We start from the raw sequence: 20768 nt of genomic DNA, 5'->3' as shown, positions 1-20768 counted from the left end.
TGGTGTCAATGGTGTCAGTGGTTGTCACTGGAGGCAGGTGGTGTCAGTGGTTGTCACTGGAGGCAGGTGGTGTCAATGGTGTCAGTGGTTGTCACTGGAGGCAGGTGGTGTCAATGGTGTCAGTGGTTGTCACTGGAGGCAGGTGGTGTCAGTGGTTGTCACTGGAGGCAGGTGGTGTCAGTGGTTGTCACTGGAGGCAGGTGGTGTCAGTGGTTGTCACTGGAAGCAGGTGGTGTCACAAATGAAACATTGAAATATTCACTCAATTGCTGTAAAATAAAAATACATGTGAAGAAATTTAACTTTTATTATTAAAACATGCTACCATAACTCGTACGGTAATTAATTTAACCCTATGCAGCTAGTTTAGTTTAGTTCAATTATTTTGTACCCCATACCCAATGTGGGGGCAGTAGTGGAAAGAGTTACAGAGGCACATAATGAGCTCAGGAACTTAGCCCCAATATTCATTTAGTCTTGATGAGCTAGTTATAATATTCATTGCACATCGTCACATCAACTATTGGCTCAAAACTGACCACAAGTACAGTTTCTAAATTTAGTAACTGATATGTGTGGAGAACTAACATCACAATTGGTATGTTTATCCTGCACACAACCCCCTCCCCCCTCCATCCAGTGGGCAGCGGTGGGTAGGTTACAATCACTCAGTTACTACCTACAGTTAACAAACTGGGGATATTTGGCCAAGACTTTTGGCAACAGATCTAGCTGAACTGTACCGTATTAATCCCATCCAGACAGATGTTCCTTTTAGAAGCGGTTGGAGAGGTGGGGGTATTCCTGGGAGGGTTTGGTGTGGGGTGGGGGTGCTGAGGGATGGATCAGGCGTGACCTATAAGCCAGCCCATCTGCCAATTTGGCGTTTGGAAAGGGTTTGAAAAGGTGACACCCCTATGGTCAACACTTGCATCAGAGGAACTCCAGCATATTTCAACAATCCTAAGTATTGTAGTACAGGTTGATAATAGTGAGTGGTGTCCCAGAGAACATAAAGGTAGAGTGCTTTTGAAAAATAGGTGAGATAACAGGAATGTGCCAAGGGAAGTGAAAAAATTGGATGAGAAAAAGTTGCCCTAGTGTTTACAGTGCAGAGAAGAACATTCAAGATGGCCACTGGCAACAGGAAAAACAAAATAGAGCTTCATTTTGGGGGATTCAATGAAGAAAGCATTGATATTAGCAGTCTACACAACAAGTTGGTAAAATTAGATACCATAGTGAACTCTCATGTAGAAATAATCAGTAAATTGAAAGAAAGTAATGACCATTTGTGTAGCAAAGTTTTATGTCCTGAGGGTTTAGTGAAAGACTTGCGCAAGGATAAGAATCAATTGGAAACAAATTGCAAAGCCATGGAAGAAGAAAATAAACTCTTAAAAATAGCTTTGGAAGAAGTGAAAGTAAATTTAAACATAAATGACTACAATAGGTTAGGTAAGGAAATTCAACAAGAGAAACAGCTTTTGTCAGCACAGATGGAGGAAGTTACACAGGGAATAGAACAGTGCAAGAAAGATATGCAACTCACCTATGCACAAGTGGCCAAGGAGAAGGAAAAATTTGAAGAAGCAGTAAAGGAAGTCAAACACTGCAGCAACCAGGATAAAACAAACATTAGGCTGGAAGTGAGAAAGGAATTGGCATCTAACCCGAAGTTGTTGCGAAACACAGTTGATCGGAGTAAGTCCCTGATAATTTTTGGTTGCAAAGAAAAGGAGATAACATCTAGGTCAGAAAGAGCTGTAGAAGAAGCGAAAGTAGTAGATAAAATTCTTGGCCTCGTGGAAGGTCTTACTACCATAGAGAATGTGTGCGACTACAGGAGAATAGGCAGGTACGTAAAAGGAAAAGATCGACCTTTGAGGATCACCCTAAACAGTGCCAAACAGATGGAAGAAGTACTAAGGAATGCTAGAAAATTACAAAGTGATGAGGATGGGAAAGTGTGGTCGTTAAGACGAGATCTTTCAAGAGAAGACAGAGAGAAGCTGAAACTAAAGCTCCTAGAGGCAAAACATCTAAATGAGAGCAGAAGCGAAGAAGAAATCAATTCTTCTTTCTACAAAGTGATAGGGGTAGGCAGGCCAGTAAAATGGTACAAAAAGGCAAACCAACAAAATTGCTAGAAAGAGGGGTAGTGAAGAATAAGGAGAGAGGGAACATGTTCCTGAAAATAGTATACACCAATGTAGATGGAGTGAGATCGAAGATACTGGAGTTAAGTGATGTAATACAGCTGCAGACACCAGACATTGTTGCACTTACGGAGACAAAACTTGAAGATGTTATTTTAAATGAGGTTATATTCCCAAGAGGCTACTCAGTTTGGAGACGGGACAGAAAATTAGGAAAGGCGGTGGCATTGCTGTGCTGGTGAAAGAACACCTAAATGTGAACGAAATAATGATTGCCAATCTACGAGAAATTGACGTAATAGCACTTGAAATCTGCCATGAGGATGATAAACTAATGATCATAAATGCATATAGTCCACCGCCAAGCAACACATGGATAAAGGAGGAGCTAAATAGTAAAAGAGAGGGTCTTGTAACAATAATGAGAGAGATTATGGCAAGAGCTGATAAAGATAGATCAAGACTGTTGATAGTTGGCAACTTAAACTTGAAATCCATAGACTGGGAACCATATGAAGCTAGAACAGATGATTTTTGGACCTGTAGATTAGTAGACCTCATCCTGGAAACATTCTTGTATCAACATGTTAAGCAAGTTACGAGTGTGATAGCACTTGTAGCACTCGATACGATGGAGTGATAGCACACAAATTGAGGTCAGTGGGAATAACCGATAAAGTAGATCACTGGATCAATTTTCTGTCAAACAGGACTCGACGAGTAACAGTTATTCATATAAAATCGAGTCCAAGCTCAGTTAAAGGCTCTGTAACCGCAGGGTACAGTCCTTGCACCACTACTTTTCCTTATTCTCATATCAGATATAGACAAAAATACAAGTCACAGCTTCGTATCATCCTTTGCAGATGACACAAAAATCAGCATGAAAATTACCTCGGCTGGAGACATTGAAAAACCTCAAGCAGATGTTAATAAAGTTTTTGACTGGGCAACAGAAAATAACATGATGTTTAACAGTGATTAATTCCAGGTTCTCAGATATGGGAAAAATGAGGACCTTAAACATAATACAGGGTACAAAACACAATCAAATGTGCCCACAGTAGGAAAACAGCATGTAAAGGATTTGGGAATAATAATGTCTGACAACCTAACGTTTAGGGAGCATAACAAAGCTAGTACAGTATTGCATCAGCCAGAAAAATTATAGGATGGATTACGAGAACTTTCAAATCCAGGGATCCCATCACGATGGTTGTACTTTTCAAATCACTTGTGCTGTCCTTGTCTCTCCCTCTGGAGGCTCTGCTTCGGTTGCAGCCTCGCCTTCGCCTGTTTCTGGAGGGCTCCAGGGTCACGCAGCGGTTGCTCGAGGGTCTGTGCGGGAGCTTGAACTTCGCAATGCTGGTCTACTGCCGGGTTGGGTTTGACTTCGTCGGCTGTTCTGATTCCTTCAGGGACGTCCCTTACTCCTCTCTCGCGATCGCTGGGTTCGGACCCCGGGGGCTTTGCGTCAGTTGCTGTTTCACCGGCTTCCTCTTCGGGTTTTTCAGGGTTCAGTGCCTTGGTGCCTACCCGAGCCCTCGCTCGATGTGTTCACTGATGCGTCGTTTCTTGGTTGGGGCTTCGTGACCAGTGCTCACCAGGCTGGCCAGGGACGGTGGGGTCCATCCTTCCGTCGAGCCCACAGCAATGTGTGGGATTTCGCGGCGGTGTGGTTTGCTCTTCGGAGGATTCGAGTCACCCACGGGTCAGCGATCCGGCTCCATTCGGACTGCTCCCCAGTGGTTTGTTGTCTGAACCGGGTGGGATTCGAGGCGGTCCTTGGCTCTTTGACGCTGGTTGCTTCGGGTGATCGTCTGCTGAGTTCTCAGGGTTTGGCTCTCCTGGCAGTTCACGTGTGGGGAGTGTCCAACGTCTTGGCCGACGGCTTGTCTCGTTTTGTTCCCCTCTCCACGGAATGGACGGTCGACGCTGACTCCTTCCGTTGACTTTGCCAAATGTTCGGACTCCCTGAGGTGGACCTCTTCGTGTCAGCATGGTTGCGGCGCCTTCCCCTGTATGTGGCGCCCTTTCATGAGGCTGTCGGGGTCGACGCCTTTCGGCAGGACTGGTTGAGGTGGGGGGTTCCTGTACCTCTTTTCCCTGGTTCAGCTGTTGCTCCAGGTCCTGACTCGCTTAGAGACTTGCTAGGAGAGAGTTGTTCTCTTGGCCCCTTGGTGACCGCCCCAGCAGTGGTTTCAAGCGCTGCTTGCTCGGTGTCCGAACCCGGAGGTTTTTCCGCGGCTCCGCCTCTTCCAGCAGATCGGACCGGTACGTCACATGGATGGTTCGATCTTCACCTCGATGGTTCGATCTTCTCCTATGGTATTTTTGACTCGAGTTTATTATCATCTCTATGGTGATCAGGTGGCTTCCTTATTAGTGTCCCATCTGCGGGCTTCCTCTCGGCGGCAGTATGAAGTTTCCTGCCGGTCATTCCGGTTCTTCTTACGTCTTCATTGTTGTACTTCGCTTTCTGTTAGGGTGGTGTTGTCCTTTCTCTCTTGGTTGCTCCAGAACCGTCTTCTTATGCCTAACACTGTCGCCTTGTATCGTGCGGCGCTGGCGGAGCCGCTTCAGCTTGCTTTCGGTATTGATGTCACGTCTGCACCGTTTCGCAAGCTGTCTTGGGCGTTGTTTCACCTCCGGCCTGCTCATGCGCCGCCTGAGCCGTCCTGGTCATTGGACAGAGTGCTCTCTTTTCTTTCTTCTCAATTTGTTGTGGCCCCTTTGGTTCCAGATTGTTTTTCTTAGGCTCTTTTCCTGTTGTCATTGGCCTCTGGGGTTCGGGTGGGTGAGCTTCATGCTCTCTTCCGGCGCAGAGGTTTCTGCTCCTTTGGTCGGGGTGATCGGTTTGTTCGTCTGCAGCCTTCTCCTTCTTTTCTGGCGAGGAATGAGACTGCTGCGTTCTGGAGGGGTCCCTGCGTTGTTGATGCTTGGTTGGTTCGGCCGGGGGTGCATCATGTTTTGTGTCCGGTTGCGGCTCTCCGCCATTATTTGCGCGTCACAGCTTCTGTGTCCGTGGATGCGCTTTGGGTTGATCCGGTTTCCCTTCTTCCCTGTTCGAGGGCGCGAGTCTCCCAGGTCGTCCGCAGGGTTATTAAGGCTAGCCAGCCTGCGGTCTGTCCCCGTGCCCATGACGTCCGCAAGTTCGCGGCTCTTGCCACCGTCTTTGGCAATATGTCCTGGGCTGACATTCGGGCGCGGGGATTTTGGCGGTCGAATAGGGTCCTGGCTTCTCATTACCTTGTAAACGTTCCTGGGCCCGGTCGGGCCTGTGTTGCTTTGGGTCGGTGGATGCAGCCAGTTGTCTCAACTTCGGGATGAGGAGTGAGCAGCAACCGACTCCCAGGTAAGTCCCTATTCTTTTCCTTGTGGGTAGTTAGCTCCAGGAGCCATAGGGGCTCCCCCCAGAAAACCAGTGTTGAGAGTAGTGAAACGCCATTTTCTGGGTGAGTCCCAGAGTCTCTCCAGCATCACTCCCTCCCTCCGGTCGGCATTTTTTTCGCGTGTTTTGACATCCAGCCTCAGAACTGGGGTGTGGATCGCCGGCGTGGTAGGTCTGGGGCTGCCCCTTTGCCCTCCCTGGAAGTGGGGGGGGGGGCTGCGCAGACAGCGGTGCGACGACGGGTGACTTCATACTAGTTTGTTGGTTTTGGTTGGGGAGTTCTATCCACTTGTTCTGCATTTTGTTGCAATTTTCACCAGAATAGGAGTTTCTTTTGGGACGCCTACTTTTCTGGGTGCCTAACCCGGTCGATGGCAGACATAGAATGCTTCCAATTACACGGGGATTTCTATAGGCCATTGCTCCCCTTGCCTCTCTAAAGGGGGTCAGGTTCTGGCTCGTGGTTCCTGGTAGGCCCATTAGAATTCCATACCCATGACTGATGCCAAAGTCTGACATTAGCATTTCATCCTAGTAAGCTCCGGGGAGCCTTCGGGACTCGCCCAGAAAATGGCATTTTATTACATTCAACGCTGGTTTTTTTACATTTTTTAGGTGATGCTGTGGTCACAAGCTGAACAGCAGTGTTATTAGCTGATGCTGCGTGTGCCAGCCTTGGTTGCTCATTCAGTACTGAGGCACTCACAGCCGGGAATGTTATCCACAGTTTTTTGTTTAAATGGCATGTGTTTACTAGAGCCCATAGGACGGTGATGTGAACCCAGTGTAGCCATGGGACTTTTAAATCTTGTGCGGTACTCTACCACATCAATAGCTGAGGTGCACAATTTCGCGACAGTTACTTACTACAACTATTGATGTGTTGTGCAGTTTAAGGGTTAATCAGTATAGATAGGTTCAGAGAGCCAACAGAACTCCCCACAGAAAAGGTATTGCAAATTATCATAATAAAGAATCTTGCAACAAGAATAAATTATTATCTAATGACTGATATTTAGAAATACCTGTATCACAGTACTTGTACATAATTGTAGGATGCTTTTTAATATAGTCTTCTAATAGTAAAAATGATTTTCCATGTTTGAAGCTGAGAGTGTGGACATCCTGGATGAAGAGGACAATTCAAACAGCTGAAGGCATTGAAGCGCCCCAAGAAAGGTGGAAAGCCCTCAATGAAATTGATGCAGTTAGTATTTTGAATTAGAATTTACATTTACATACAGTACTGCATGGCATAGTCACAAAAATAATAAGTTGCATATAATCAACTGGAACAACCTGAGCACTGATAATTATTAGATAGCATTGATTTTAAATATTTTCATACAAAATAACTAAATTTCAGGGCATTTGTGAGGAGATGACCTATGCTGAAATAAAAAAACATTTTCCAGAAGATTTCGCTTCTAGGGACCAGAACAAATTTAGGTATGTATATAGTTTTAAGCCATGAGTACACAGTACTCCACTAGTCCATTGTGTTGTCCTACCTGATAGTGTGAGTTTCATGGTAGGCATTGCAGAGAGATGCATGTGAGCAGACTTAGTCTCATTGGCAGCAATGTATGTATACAGTTGTAACTTTAGTAATTTAGCTGGCATTCATATTCTTTAATTTTGTATCAATAAAATCATGCATCTGGTAGCTATGCCCTGGTCTGAGAAAATCCATCAATAAATGTAAAATGCCTTTTTCTGGTGGGGGGAGGGGGCGATCTGTGGCTTCCTGGTGACTCAACACACATTATGTCACACTAGACCCTTAGAAATCAGAACATTACCCACCGGAGACCAAAACCTGATCCACTCAGAACCACAAGGAGCAGGGGATGTTAGATTACTAAAACTAAGAGGAAAAGGCACCAACATGGCAGGGCTCACCAAAACAGACAACTAAAAGGAAATATGAACATCCGTAACAACCAGAAACACAGTACAGTGACAACTGGACTTAAGATTGCCCCGACTTACGATTTTTTCGAGTTAGTATGTAAATTTGGTCGGAAAATGCGACTCTACTTATGATCGTGTTGATATGCATTTGGGTTGACCGAACGCATGGTTCCTGGTGGCAGGGGTCAACGTGCCTCAAATTACCAGAGCCACCCCCTTAGTGACGATCGCGCATGTAAGAAATTTCATTATTTTGGTGACTTTTTGTTTTTTGAACATAGAAGTAATTATTATACTGTGTATCACGCCATGGGTCCCAAGAAGGTCAGTGGTAAGGTTCAACATATGAAAACACATGTGAGGATGATCATAGAGGCAGTACAGAATGTCCCTTCCTCAAAAACTAAGAAAATGTGTGCAGCATGGGAAGAACTGCAAACTTTTGCTGAAATGACTCACTCAAATCAAGCTGCAGTAGACCATTGCCTTAACCTTTTCAATGACACTGTGATGCATCACTACAGACAAAAGTTGAAAACGAAAGGAAAACAAATCTCCTTGGACAAATTTTTAGTGAGAAACATGCAGTGAACAACAACCAGGTTATAGTGGTATGCAGGCAAAACATAGGAGAGTGTGCACCCCAGAGAAGTCATCACTGCCTGATGTTATAATGGAAGGGGACTCCCCTTCCATACAGTAGCACCTCTTCTCCTCCCCCCCTTCTCACCATCTTCCATTCACCAACAAGAGTCCTCGATAACGTTAAAAGAGAACTCCGGCCTCGCAGTCGGGGAAGGACGCCACATGCACTGGAAGACAACTTGACCACGCTGATGCAGAGAGGTTCACCTCCAGGTGCCCATATATCTGGCAGATCCAACTGAAAAGAGTCTGTTTCAACCATCCATTCCATGGAAAGGGAATGAACCGAGACAGGCCACCCGCCAGAACTTTTGACTCTTCCTGAATGTGAACTGGCAGAAGAGCCAAACCCCGAGAACTCAGCAGACGAGTCACCCGAAGCGACCAGACCCAGAGAGCCAAGGTCTGCATCGAACCCCCTGCGGTTCAGACACTGAATCACAGGGAAGCAGTCTGAATGGAGCTGGATCGTTGCTCTGCAACTGACATAAACCCTCTGAAGCAAATGCCACACCACCACAAACTCTTGCACTGTGCTGTGAGCCCAACGGAAGGACGGACCCCACCGACCCAGGCTGGCCTGGTGAGCACTGGTCACAAAGCCCCAGCCGAGAGACAAGGCATCCGTGAACACATCGAGCGAGGGCTTGGGGAGGCGCCATGGCACAGAACCTTGGATAACCTGAAGAGGAAGCCAGCAATGCAGCAGCTGACACAAGGCCCTTGGGGTTCTAAACCCAGCGATCGCAAGATAGGCAGAAGGGACATCCCCGAAGGAACCAGAACAGCACGTTGCCGGGTAGGTTGTTGCAACGCGCTAGTTTGATTGCTTCCCCGGATGCCCCATTTTGCTTCTCAGGACCCGGACTTGGGGGTGTTGGTCGCGTCGGCCTTGGTTCAGTCCGCGCCCCCCTCGTTCTTCCCCTGCTGTGGTTCATTCGGTCCCTCCTGCTACTGGTTCCTAGGCGTCTGAGGGCTTCGGGGTCGGGGCAGCGTTTCAAGGTTTGAGACGCGGGCAGTTTTGGGGGGTTGCCCCTTCCAGCGTTGTGTTGGAGACGTTTGAGTATGTTCCTCCAGCCGTAGCTTCGGGGTCTGACCAGTGGGCCCGCTCACTTCCTGCTATTTCGGCCGCCCCGGGTTTTTCTTGTGAAGCTGGGGCTTTGGAGGACGTCTCGCCCCCGGGGCCTGACGTGGTGGTTCCCGGGGCTGGGGAGGTGCTGACTTGGGGGCTTTGGGCCCCGTTGAACCCTGCCTGGGTTTTCCGACCTTCCGAGTTGGGCTTACTGTTACAAGGAATGGGTTTTTCCATTCCCCCCTCTGCGTACGAGTTGCCTTTGGGCGGCAGCCCCTCTCCGGGTTCTGTTCCATGTACCTTCCGGTCTGTCGGCTCTGTCCTTCTGTGGGGCGTTTTCTTCACTTTTCCACCTTTCTTCTCTGAGATCTGTGTTCTGCATCATACCGTAATCATTTTCTGCTGTGTCAGGTCCTGCTTGTCCATTAATCACGGATGCTCTTGGGTGCATCTGTGCCTCCGGGAATTTGTGCTTGTTGGTCTTGGTTCTCGAAGGTTCGAGTGGGTCTTTGATGCTTCTTCATTATTGGAACATCTGTCGCCTTCCAGTGGGGCTTACCTCCAGTATTTCTAGGATTAGTTGGTACTCTTGTCCTTTTTCTCCTCTTTCGATGCTGTTTCCGGTTTTAATAGTTGCCTCTTTCCTTCCTTTGTCTCGACATTCCTAATTATGGTTCCATTTTCCTTGTTGGCACCCTCTCCGGGGTTCGAGTGGTGCAGCTCGGACCTCATGTGTCCTGCGCATGCGCTGTGGGTGATTGTTTTGTTTTGGTCGGTGTAGACAAGTGTTGGTCTTCAGCGCACTTTCTCCCGGGTTATACACTGCTCTTGCTCATCTTATCTCTCCAGTCATTGCCCCCTGGTTATTGGGGTCGTTCTGGGTTATATGTGGGGGACACTTCTAGTTGTTTCTCTGCTTATGGGTGGGGGTGGGTAGGTGTGGCACCTCCTCCGCCTCTCCTCCTCTTCACTGCACCTGATCTGCTCGAGCATCTCTGGACTTGCACTACTAGCAATGCTCCCAGACTTCTACACGTCTACGCTGTGTCGTGACCCGATAGTGCTTCTGCTCTACAGGTGAGATTATACGGTCTAGTGACTTTGTCAGCCAGGACACGGGACATTTATTCATTGTCCGTCGTTCAGTGTCTGGCTGCACCCTTTTATGTTCCGAACCATGTTAAAGTCTGACCCACGTAGCAGTTGGGTCAGCCCATGTGTTGCGTTTCCGCGGTGGTCGCCCGAGTTGATATTGGGAATGCTGCTTTTCATGTTCAACATTTCCCTATTGCATTGATGTCCCCATGGCACAGTGGTATGACACTGCCCTAGCCTTAACCTACCCTGACAATTCCAAATTTTGGCCTTTTGGTTTCATGAGTTATCAAGATGTTTTTCCATGATATTCTTGGGGCGTTCCTCGATTTTGCCTTGGGCGACCCTTGTGGGGGGGCGGGGCGTGGGTTTCACCGGTTGATGTTCTGGTCGGAGTTTGACATGGGATTCGATCTTATGTACGTTATATATACACATACCTATGCTTTATATGTGTACATCATGTATATACCATTGCCCCTCCCCTTTCTCCTATGGGTTGGAAGCCGTGTTTCCAGTTCTTGGGGGTCTGGGTTTTGGTGTTCATGTGGGGTTTGTTTATCTTCTGAGCACTTGAGTTTGGGCGAGTGTCTTTTTTTCACTCGCTCCTAGTCTGTGTATATGGTTCATGTACCTTCTGTTGCCATTTGCTTTTGCTCTTGTCCCTGGCTTTCGGTGCTTTGCCTGTCTTTCGGGTCTTTTCGTTGCATTTTTACATCTTCCTACCTCTCCTACACCTTGTTGAGTATCTTGGTAGGTGCGTCTTGGCTGTTCTCATGCTCGTGCTCGGTTGGGATCTGTTCTTGTTCAGTTTCCTGTTGTAGCACAGGCCCAGTGTTCCGGTATAGCTCTTGAGTTCTTCCTCTTCTCCTTGTCTGCCACTACCAGCTTCTGAGTTGTGATGTTTGCTCGTGTATGTAGCTTCCGTTCACCCACTTCTGCCCCTACAGTTCATTTTCGTTGGGGCAGGGGGTGCTTGGCTTCTGGCCCTGGCTGCAGCTTTTCTTTGTATTCCTTTCTGGACAGCACGTTTTCATTTTAGTGCAGTAGCATGCTTAGTTCTTCCCTGCTGGGGTTTCTTCCATCTTGGGTTTCGGCTCGTGGTGCTCAGTTCCTTGTCGGCCTCTGCCTGGGCGTTGGCTCTTAGGTTTTTTGCTGCCCTTTTTGCCCTTGCTGTTTGCGGAGTTTACAGTTGGCAGTTTCTGCAAGCAGCGGCTTCTTGTCTGTTATCGGGCTTATTGTTCCTTCAGGGGTCCTGGGGGGGGGGTGCCTCCCAGATGGGGCGTGTCTGCTTTGCCAGGTTGGTTCTTTCCCGGCTCACCGGGTTTGGGTTCCTGGTTCCCTAGCGGGCATTCCTTTTGGTTCTTTGACTGCCTTGCTTCCGGCGCGGCTTGCTCTGTGTCCGCACCCAGGGGTTTTCCCGTGGCTCCGTCTCTCTTACTTGGTCGGTCCAGACCGTGACGGGGCTGATTCGGTCTTCTCCTCAAGTCTTCTAGTCTGGTACTTTTGACTCGAGTCTCTCTCCATCTATTCGTGATCAGGTGGCTTTTTTAATGTGTCCCACCTGCATGCTTCGTCTCAGCAGCGGTATGGGGGTTTTCTGGCGGTCCTTTTTCTTTGTCTCTTCGTAGGTGTACTGCGCTCTTTGTTGTCGTGGTCTTGTCATCCTCTTGTGGTGATTCAGGGCTGTTTTTCTGGCCACATACCATTGCCCTGTCTCGTACAGCATTGGCAGAGCCGCTTCGGATTGCTCCAGTTTTGTTGTTCCCTCTGTTCCATTCACGGGTTGTCTCGGGCATTGTTCACCTCCAGCCTGCTCATGCTCAACCTGAGCTATCCTACTCTGGGTCAGGGTGCTCTTTTCTCTATTCCCTTTGGTTTGTTGTGGCCCCTTTGGTTTCGGAGGAGTCTCTGGGGATGTTGCTGCTTGGTTGGTTGGCCGAGGTGCTTCTTGTGTCCAGTTGTGGCTCTCGGCTGTTCTTTGCCCACCATGGACTCTGTGGCCGGGCTGAGCTTTGGGTTGATCCGGTTTTCCTTCACTGTTCTCAGGTTCGGGTCTCTCCGGTCGTCCGCCAGGTCCTTCTGTCTAGCTGGCCTGTGGTCTCTCCCCGTGCCATTGACGTTTGAAAGGTTTGCTGCACTTGCCGCTGTCTTGGTGGAATGTTTTGGGCTGACATTCGGGCACAGGGTTCTTTTGGCGGTCGTGCTGGGTCCTGGCTGCGCGCTCCCTGGTGTCTGTTCTTGGGCCTAGTCGGGTCTCTGTCGCCTTGGGTTGGCTGTTGGTGCCTGTTGTCTCGACTTCATGTTGTGGTGTGAGCACTGAACGCTTCCTGGATGCGTCCCTGTTTTCATCTTTGGTGAAGTAGCTCCGGGGAGCCGTAGGGGCTCCCTCCAGAAAACTAGCGTTGAATGTAACGAAACGCCATTTTCTGGGTGAGTCCCAGAGGATCCCCGGCAACCCTCCCTCCCTCCGGTTGGCATTTTTTTGCATTTTTTTAATATCCAGCCTCAGAACTGGGGTGAGGATCACCGACACGAGGGTCTGGAGTTTCCCCTTCCCACTCCTTGGGAGGAGGGAAGCTGCGCAGACATGCGGCACGGCTTGTGTGACGTCATGCTTGTTTGCTCGTTTTTCTTTTGGAGAGTTCTGTCCACTCGTATGACGATTCTCGTTGTTTACCAGAATAGGAGTTTGCTTTGTGGAGCTTACCTTTCTGGGTGCCTGTCCCGGTCGATGGCAGATATGGAATGCTCCAAATCACATGTGCATTTCTATGGGCCATTGCTCCTCGTGCCTCTGTGAGGGGGGCCAGGTTCTGGCTCGTGGTCCCCGGTAGGCCTAGAACTCCACCCACATCGACTGATGCAAAATAGTTAGGGTATCATATCAGCTATGGATACCTCTGGGAGCCTCTGGGACTCACCCTGATAATAGTTTTTCATTACATTCAATGCTGGTTTTTGTGGAACCTGCTGTGGCGCAGTATCTGCAAGCAGCTTCGGCTAGCTGTCGTCCTATGTCTGATTTTTTTTTTTTTTTTTAGATATATACAAGAGTTGGTACATTCTTGTACAGCCACTAGTACGCGTAGCGTTTCGGACAGATCCCCGGAATATGATCCCCGCCGTGAAGAATCGTTTTTACAACCAAGTACTCATTTTATTGTTGAGTTAAACAGAGGCTACAGTTAAGGATTTGCGCCCAGTAAATCCTCCCCGGCCAGGATATGAACCCATGACAAAGTGCTCGCGGAACGCCAGGCGAGTGTCTTACCACTACACCACGGAGACTGGTAATTTGTTGATTCTCCGGGGGCCCGGGGGGTGGGGGCTTCCCGGAGGGGTCGTGCCAGGGGCTGGGATTCCGCTCGTCAAGGTAGGCCACTGGTGCCAGCTTCCGAAGGCCTTCATCTGGTCAGCGCGGTGTTCGCTCTGTACAAGGCTCGAGTTCTCGTAACGGGTGCCGGCCCTTTCGCGGTTTGTCCCATTGACGGGGCAATGGGGGGAAGGGGCGACTTGCTCTGTTCGCTCACACCTGGTCTCACGATTTGTGGGGTTATCGGGTCGTTTCTAATGGTCTGCGGTGGCATTGGGGGCTTCTCCTTCAGGGGGCTAGGGGCTGACAGGGCAGGCCTTTTCCCCTGCGCTCTGTTGAGTCATCTTGGAGTGGGTGCGCTTGGGCGTGGTCTAAACGACGACATCCCTCAGGTGGATCTCCCGCCTGTTTCCAGTCCTGAAACAGGACTGTGCAGACCTGAGGTTCATTCTGAACTTGTCCTGTCTGAACACCCTGGGTTCATTGTCGCTCCTTTTGGATGACTACGCTGTCCCAGGTCTGGCTTCTGTTGGAGCCGGGCTCTTAGATGGCGTCCCTGGACCTCCAGGATGCATATTGGCATGTCCCGATTCATCCGGGGTTCAGGGACTGGCTTGGTTTTGTTGTGGAGTGTCAGAGTTACCTCTTTCATTATCTCCCGATCGGGTTGAACCGGGCACCTCGCCACCATGACCCGGGACTTACTCGAGTTGTGATGACCCGTCTGTCTTTTAGGTGTTCGGGTGTTGGCCTACCTCAACAACTGGCTGGTATGGACTCCCAGCCGGTCCGCATGTCTGCTAGCCAAGAGTTTGGTTCTTTCCCACCTCGCCGGGTTCGGGTTCTTGGTGAACTGGAGGAAGTCCCATCTGCTTCCCTCCCAGGTTTAGACTTGGCTGGGTATTATTTGGGACTCTCGGACCGCTTTCTTGTCTCTCCCTCCAGAATCTCTGCTTTGCCTACGGTCCCGCCTTTGCCATTTTCTGGAGAGCTCTCGGGTCACCCACCAGTTGCTCGAGAGTCTGTGCAGGAGCCTGAACTTTGCAAAGTTGGTCTACCTGCCAGGTCGGGTTTGGCTGCGTTGCCTGTTCTGGTTCCTTCGGGGACGTCCCTTCCACCTCTCTCGCAATCGCTGGGTTCGACCCCCGGGGGCTTTGCGCCGGTTGCTGCGTCACTGGCTTCATCTTTGGATTTTTCAGGGTTCAGTGCCTTGGCGCCTACCCGAGCCCTCACTCGATGTGTTCACAGACGGTTCGTCTCTCAGCTGGGCCGCGCCGCTCGTCCGCGCAGCCCTCCCCTCCCCTCCTCTCACCGCACCGGCTGCTTAGCACTCCAGTTCGTAAGCTAATGTCAACCGGCACAGACGCTTCTCTGGCCTCAGTTTCCTAGGCGGTGTTTGCCTTCGTGGTGCTTACTGCCATGTGTTTGTGTTGTGCGGTGGCCAGATGTTGCTCATCAGTACCGGGACTGCATGTGCTTAGGTGCTTCCTTTCCTAAGAGCCTTGTGATTATTGCCCGGGCGTGACAGGGTTATCTTCACTGGGGCGTTCGGGAACCATTCCTGTAGAGGTTCTTGATGCTCGGCATTTGTCTCACCTTTAGGGCCAGCTGGGGTTTGGGGCCCGTGTTTGGCCTTGGGTAGGGACGGGTATTGTGCTGGTTGAGGCATCAAGGTGTTGCATGACCTGCTACCTACGCGGCGACCAGTTCCTGTTGCCTCTGGAGATGGTGTACTTTTGTGGGATTTTCTTTTCTTTTATTTTCATTGACTGGTGAGGGTATGCCTAGTGTGGCAATAGTTCCACTGGTAGTGTTTGGTGGCCCTCTGCTAGGCCCCTGTGATTGTACAGGTCGCAGGGGTTTTCAGTGTTGGCATCTACCCCTTTTTAGTTTTGGGAGTTAACCAGTTAGCAACACCTTGCCCAGGCTTCCTATAGCAGTCAGCCTACAGGCCCTGGAAAACCCTGTCTTGGCTCGGTGGATGTGTCTTCCGGTTTCCATCCCGCCTTGTGCGGGGTTCGTTGGTTGCTGTGCCCTTGTCTCAGGGTGACGTTTGTCACTTTTACCTCCTGTCATGCTGTCTGTTGGGTCACTGACACCTTGACCCGGAGTCTTGTGAATTGTGTTTTCTGCTTGTTCTCCAGTACTCTCCTGATGCCCTTACTGTTCAGAGTACAGGCGGCATCCGCGTTGCAAGCTCGGTTTAAGTTGCTGCACCGTGCTAGGTTGCTTTCCCACCCGGATGCCCCAGGGCCAGCCCATTTTGGTTTGGTGCTTTTTGCCCCTTTCCCTCCCTGTTCCCGGCTCCTGACCGTCTGTGGGTTTTGGGGTCGGGGTGGGGTTTAGTTAGGGCCGAGACTCGGGTGGCTTCGGGGGCTGCCCCATTCAGATTGGGGACGGAGGTTTTCGAGCTTGTTCCTCCTGCCAAGGCTTCTGGGTCTTACCAGCAGCCCTTTCTTTGCTGCCCTGCCCCTGGACTCTTCCTTTTGTTTAGATGCAGAGGGTGTGGAGGACGGCTCTGCCCTGGGGCCTCTGTTGTGGGTTCCCGGGGATGTGGGGGATGCCCGTTAGCAGTTCTGGGGCTGTTTACCCCTGCCTGGGTTTTCTACTTGTTTTTTTTTTTTTTTTTGTCCCTCTCGTCTGCTTGCTTCCCACATTTGCTGGCGTGTTTTCGGATATATTGCATCGGCCAAGGCTCCTTGTTCTAGTGGCCATTTTTTTCTATGGTTTACTTCCTCGCTTGGCCACCGGCGGCACTGCAGTTTGTTTACCAGTGCCTGGGTGTGCGAGCCCACATTTTGGGGGAGTTTTGCATCTCCTTTAGGGGTTCTATCCTCCCGTTGCCGTTTCTTTGCTTTTCTGGGGTGTTCTGCCCATCTTCTGTTCCTTTGGGAACGCTTGGGTGTTGGTTTTTACACTGGTTTTTGCATTTTCTGTTTGTTTGGGTCTGGGGCCCTGGTGTTTGGGCTCTGTGTCCCTGTCTGTTTATGCTTGCTCCCACACCTTGTGCTTCAGTTTTCGGTCCGTTTTGGCCGTTTTCCTGGGAGTTCTGTCTGGGTGCTGCTCTTTGCCCTTCTGTTGTGTATTATGCCGGCAAATGTGGGAGTTTGGGCTCCCCCGGGTTCGATTCTGGGTTCCTTTGGGTTCTTTGGTTTCGTTCTAGAGGTTTCTTCCTCTTGGGCCCCCTTTGTGGGTTCAGGGGGCTTTGTTACCTTGTGTGTGACCCGGTTCTGCTTTCTGGGGTTCGGGGGTCTTCCTGCCTTGCAGGTTGATCTTTTTGGTCTTGGCACGTGTTGTGGTCGTGCCGGGGCCTTGGGATTTTGTTGTTGAGGTGGGTCTTTTGGTGCAGTTTTTGTGCTCTCTTGGTTCCTTCTTCGTCTGGCCGGCGTGGTGCTCTCTTCCCACCGGTCGGCGGCTTGTCCCTTTCTTTATTTTTTAATTTTTATTTTTTCATGTGTATGTGTGCATGTATATCTATATATGTATGTGTAATTACCTAAGTGTAGTTACAGGATGAGAGCTACGCTCATGGTGTCCCGTCTTCCCAGCACTCTTTGTCATATAATGCTTTGAAACTACTGACGGTCTTGGCCTCCACCACCTTCTCACCTAACTTGTTCCAACCATCTACCACTCCGTTTGCGAAAGTGAATTTTCTTATATTTCTTCGGTATCTGTGTATATCTGTATGTGTACATACATACATACATACATACATACATATATATATATATATATATATATATATATATATATATATATATATATATATATATATATATATATATATATATATACATATATATATATATATATATATATATACATATATATATATATATATATATATATATATATATATATATATATATATATATATATATATATATATATATATATATATATATATATATATACATATATATATACATATATATATACAGTATATATATATGTCGTACCTAGTAGCCAGAACGCACTTCTCAGCCTACTATGGAAGGCCCAATTTGCCTAATAAGCCAAGTTTTCATGAATAAATTGTTTTTTGACTACCTAACCTACCTAACCTAACCTAACTTTTTTGGCTACCTAACCTAACCTAATCTATAAAGATAGGTTAGGTTAGGTTAGGTAGGGTTGGTTAGGTTCGGTCATATATCTACGTTAATTTTAACTCCAATAAAAAAAAAATGACCTCATACATAATGAAATGGGTAGCTTTATCATTTCATAAGAAAAAAATAAGAGAAAATATATTAATTCAGTAAAACTAGGCTTATTAGGCAAATCGGGCCTTGCATAGTAGGCTGAGAAGTGCGTTCTGGCTACTAGGTACGACATATATATATATATATATATATATATATATATATATATATATATATATATATATATATATATATATATATATATATATATGCGAACAAGCCTGAATGGTCCCCAGGACAATATGCAACTGAAAACTCACACCCCAGAAGTGACTCGAACCCATACTCCCAGAAGCAACGCAACTGGTATGTACAAGACGCCTTAATCCACTTGACCATCACGACCGGACATAATGAGGTGATAGCCTAAGCTATTTGAACCACCCCACCGCCGGCACTCGGATAGTAATCTTGGGCATAGCATTTTACCAAATCACCTCATTCTTTGGGGCACACGTGAGGAACACAAATGCGAACAAGCCTGAATGGTCCCCAGGACAATATGCAACTGAAAACTCACACCCCAGAAGTGACTCGAACCCATACTCCCAGAAGCAACGCAACTGGTATGTACAAGACGCCTTAATCCACTTGACCATCACGACCGGACATAATGAGGTGATAGCCTAAGCTATTTGAACCACCCCACCGCCGGCACTCGGATAGTAATCTTGGGCATAGCATTTTACCAAATCACCTCATTCTTTGGGGCACACGTGAGGAACACAAATGCGAACAAGCCTGAATGGTCCCCAGGACAATATGCAACTGAAAACTCACACCCCAGAAGTGACTCGAACCCATACTCCCAGAAGCAACGCAACTGGTATGTACAAGACGCCTTAATCCACTTGACCATCACGACCGGACATAATGAGGTGATAGCCTAAGCTATTTGAACCACCCCACCGCCGGCACTCGGATAGTAATCTTGGGCATAGCATTTTACCAAATCACCTCATTCTTTGGGGCACACGTGAGGAACACAAATGCGAACAAGCCTGAATGGTCCCCAGGACAATATGCAACTGAAAACTCACACCCCAGAAGTGACTCGAACCCATACTCCCAGAAGCAACGCAACTGGTATGTACAAGACGCCTTAATCCACTTGACCATCACGACCGGACATAATGAGGTGATAGCCTAAGCTATTTGAACCACCCCACCGCCGGCACTCGGATAGTAATCTTGGGCATAGCATTTTACCAAATCACCTCATTCTTTGGGGCACACGTGAGGAACACAAATGCGAACAAGCCTGAATGGTCCCCAGGACAATATGCAACTGAAAACTCACACCCCAGAAGTGACTCGAACCCATACTCCCAGAAGCAACGCAACTGGTATGTACAAGACGCCTTAATCCACTTGACCATCACGACCGGACATAATGAGGTGATAGCCTAAGCTATTTGAACCACCCCACCGCCGGCACTCGGATAGTAATCTTGGGCATAGCATTTTACCAAATCACCTCATTCTTTGGGGCACACGTGAGGAACACAAATGCGAACAAGCCTGAATGGTCCCCAGGACAATATGCAACTGAAAACTCACACCCCAGAAGTGACTCGAACCCATACTCCCAGAAGCAACGCAACTGGTATGTACAAGACGCCTTAATCCACTTGACCATCACGACCGGACATAATGAGGTGATAGCCTAAGCTATTTGAACCACCCCACCGCCGGCACTCGGATAGTAATCTTGGGCATAGCATTTTACCAAATCACCTCATTCTTTGGGGCACACGTGAGGAACACAAATGCGGTGTATGGGTTCGAGTCACTTCTGGGGTGTGAGTTTTCAGTTGCATATTGTCCTGGGGACCATTCAGGCTTGTTCGCATTTGTGTTCCTCACGTGTGCTCTCACGTATATATATATATATATATATATACGTGTCCTGGGGACCATTCAGGCTTGTTCGCATTTGTGTTCCTCACGTGTGCTCTCACGTATATATATATATATATATATATATATATATATATATAAATATATATATATAACTGAAAACTCACACCCCAGAAGTGACTCGAACCCATACTCCCAGAAGCAACGCAACTGGTATGTACAAGACGCCTTAATCCACTTGACCATCACGACCGGACATAATGAGGTGATAGCCTAAGCTATTTGAACCACCCCACCGCCGGCACTCGGATAGTAATCTTGGGCATAGCATTTTACCAAATCACCTCATTCTTTGGGGTACACGTGAGGAACACAAATGCGAACAAGCCTGAATGGTCCCCAGGACATATGCAACTGAAAACTCACACCCCAGAAGTGACTCGAACCCATACTCCCAGAAGCAACGCAACTGGTATGTACAAGACGCCTTAATCCACTTGACCATCACGACCGGACATAATGAGGTGATAGCCGAGGCTATATGAACCACCCCACCGCCGGCACTCGGATAGTTATCTTGGGCATAGCATTTTACCAAATCACCTCATTCTTTGGGGCACACGTGAGGAACACAAATGCGAACAAGCCTGAATGGTCCCCAGGACATATGCAACTGAAAACTCACACCCCAGAAGTGACTCGAACCCATACTCCCAGAAGCAACGCAACTGGTATGTACAAGATGCCTTAATCCACTTGACCATCACGACCGGACATAATGAGGTGATAGCCTCAAGGCGTCTTGTACATACCAGTTGCGTTGCTTCTGGGAGTATGGGTTCGAGTCACTTCTGGGGTGTGAGTTTTCAGTTGCATATGTCCTGGGGACCATTCAGGCTTGTTCGCATTTGTGTTCCTCACGTGTGCCCCAAAGAATGAGGTGATTTGGTAAAATGCTATGCCCAAGATAACTATCCGAGTGCCGGCGGTGGGGTGGTTCATATAGCCTCGGCTATCACCTCATTATGTCCGGTCGTGATGGTCAAGTGGATTAAGGCATCTTGTACATACCAGTTGCGTTGCTTCTGGGAGTATGGGTTCGAGTCAC

General features: G+C 48.5%; 1 protein-coding gene across 5 annotated transcripts in view; it reads left to right on the top strand.

Annotated features, from left to right (window-relative positions):
* LOC123761409 (6-phosphofructo-2-kinase/fructose-2,6-bisphosphatase) overlaps window positions 1-20768 on the top strand; it is a 274084-nt gene that overhangs the window by 221944 nt on the left and 31372 nt on the right. For all 5 annotated transcript variants that reach the window (XM_045747431.2, XM_045747432.2, XM_069313301.1 and 2 more), the window contains 2 exons: window positions 6659-6757; window positions 6917-6999. In XM_045747431.2, coding sequence (XP_045603387.2) covers window positions 6659-6757; window positions 6917-6999 — 182 coding nt within the window. The remainder of the gene's footprint in view (window positions 1-6658; window positions 6758-6916; window positions 7000-20768) is intronic.

The sequence above is a fragment of the Procambarus clarkii genome, chromosome 7 (genome assembly GCF_040958095.1).
Source record: "Procambarus clarkii isolate CNS0578487 chromosome 7, FALCON_Pclarkii_2.0, whole genome shotgun sequence".
NCBI classification, from domain to species: domain Eukaryota; kingdom Metazoa; phylum Arthropoda; class Malacostraca; order Decapoda; family Cambaridae; genus Procambarus; species Procambarus clarkii.
Note: the sequence above shows the minus strand (reverse complement) of the source record. Positions and strands in the feature narration are given on the sequence as shown.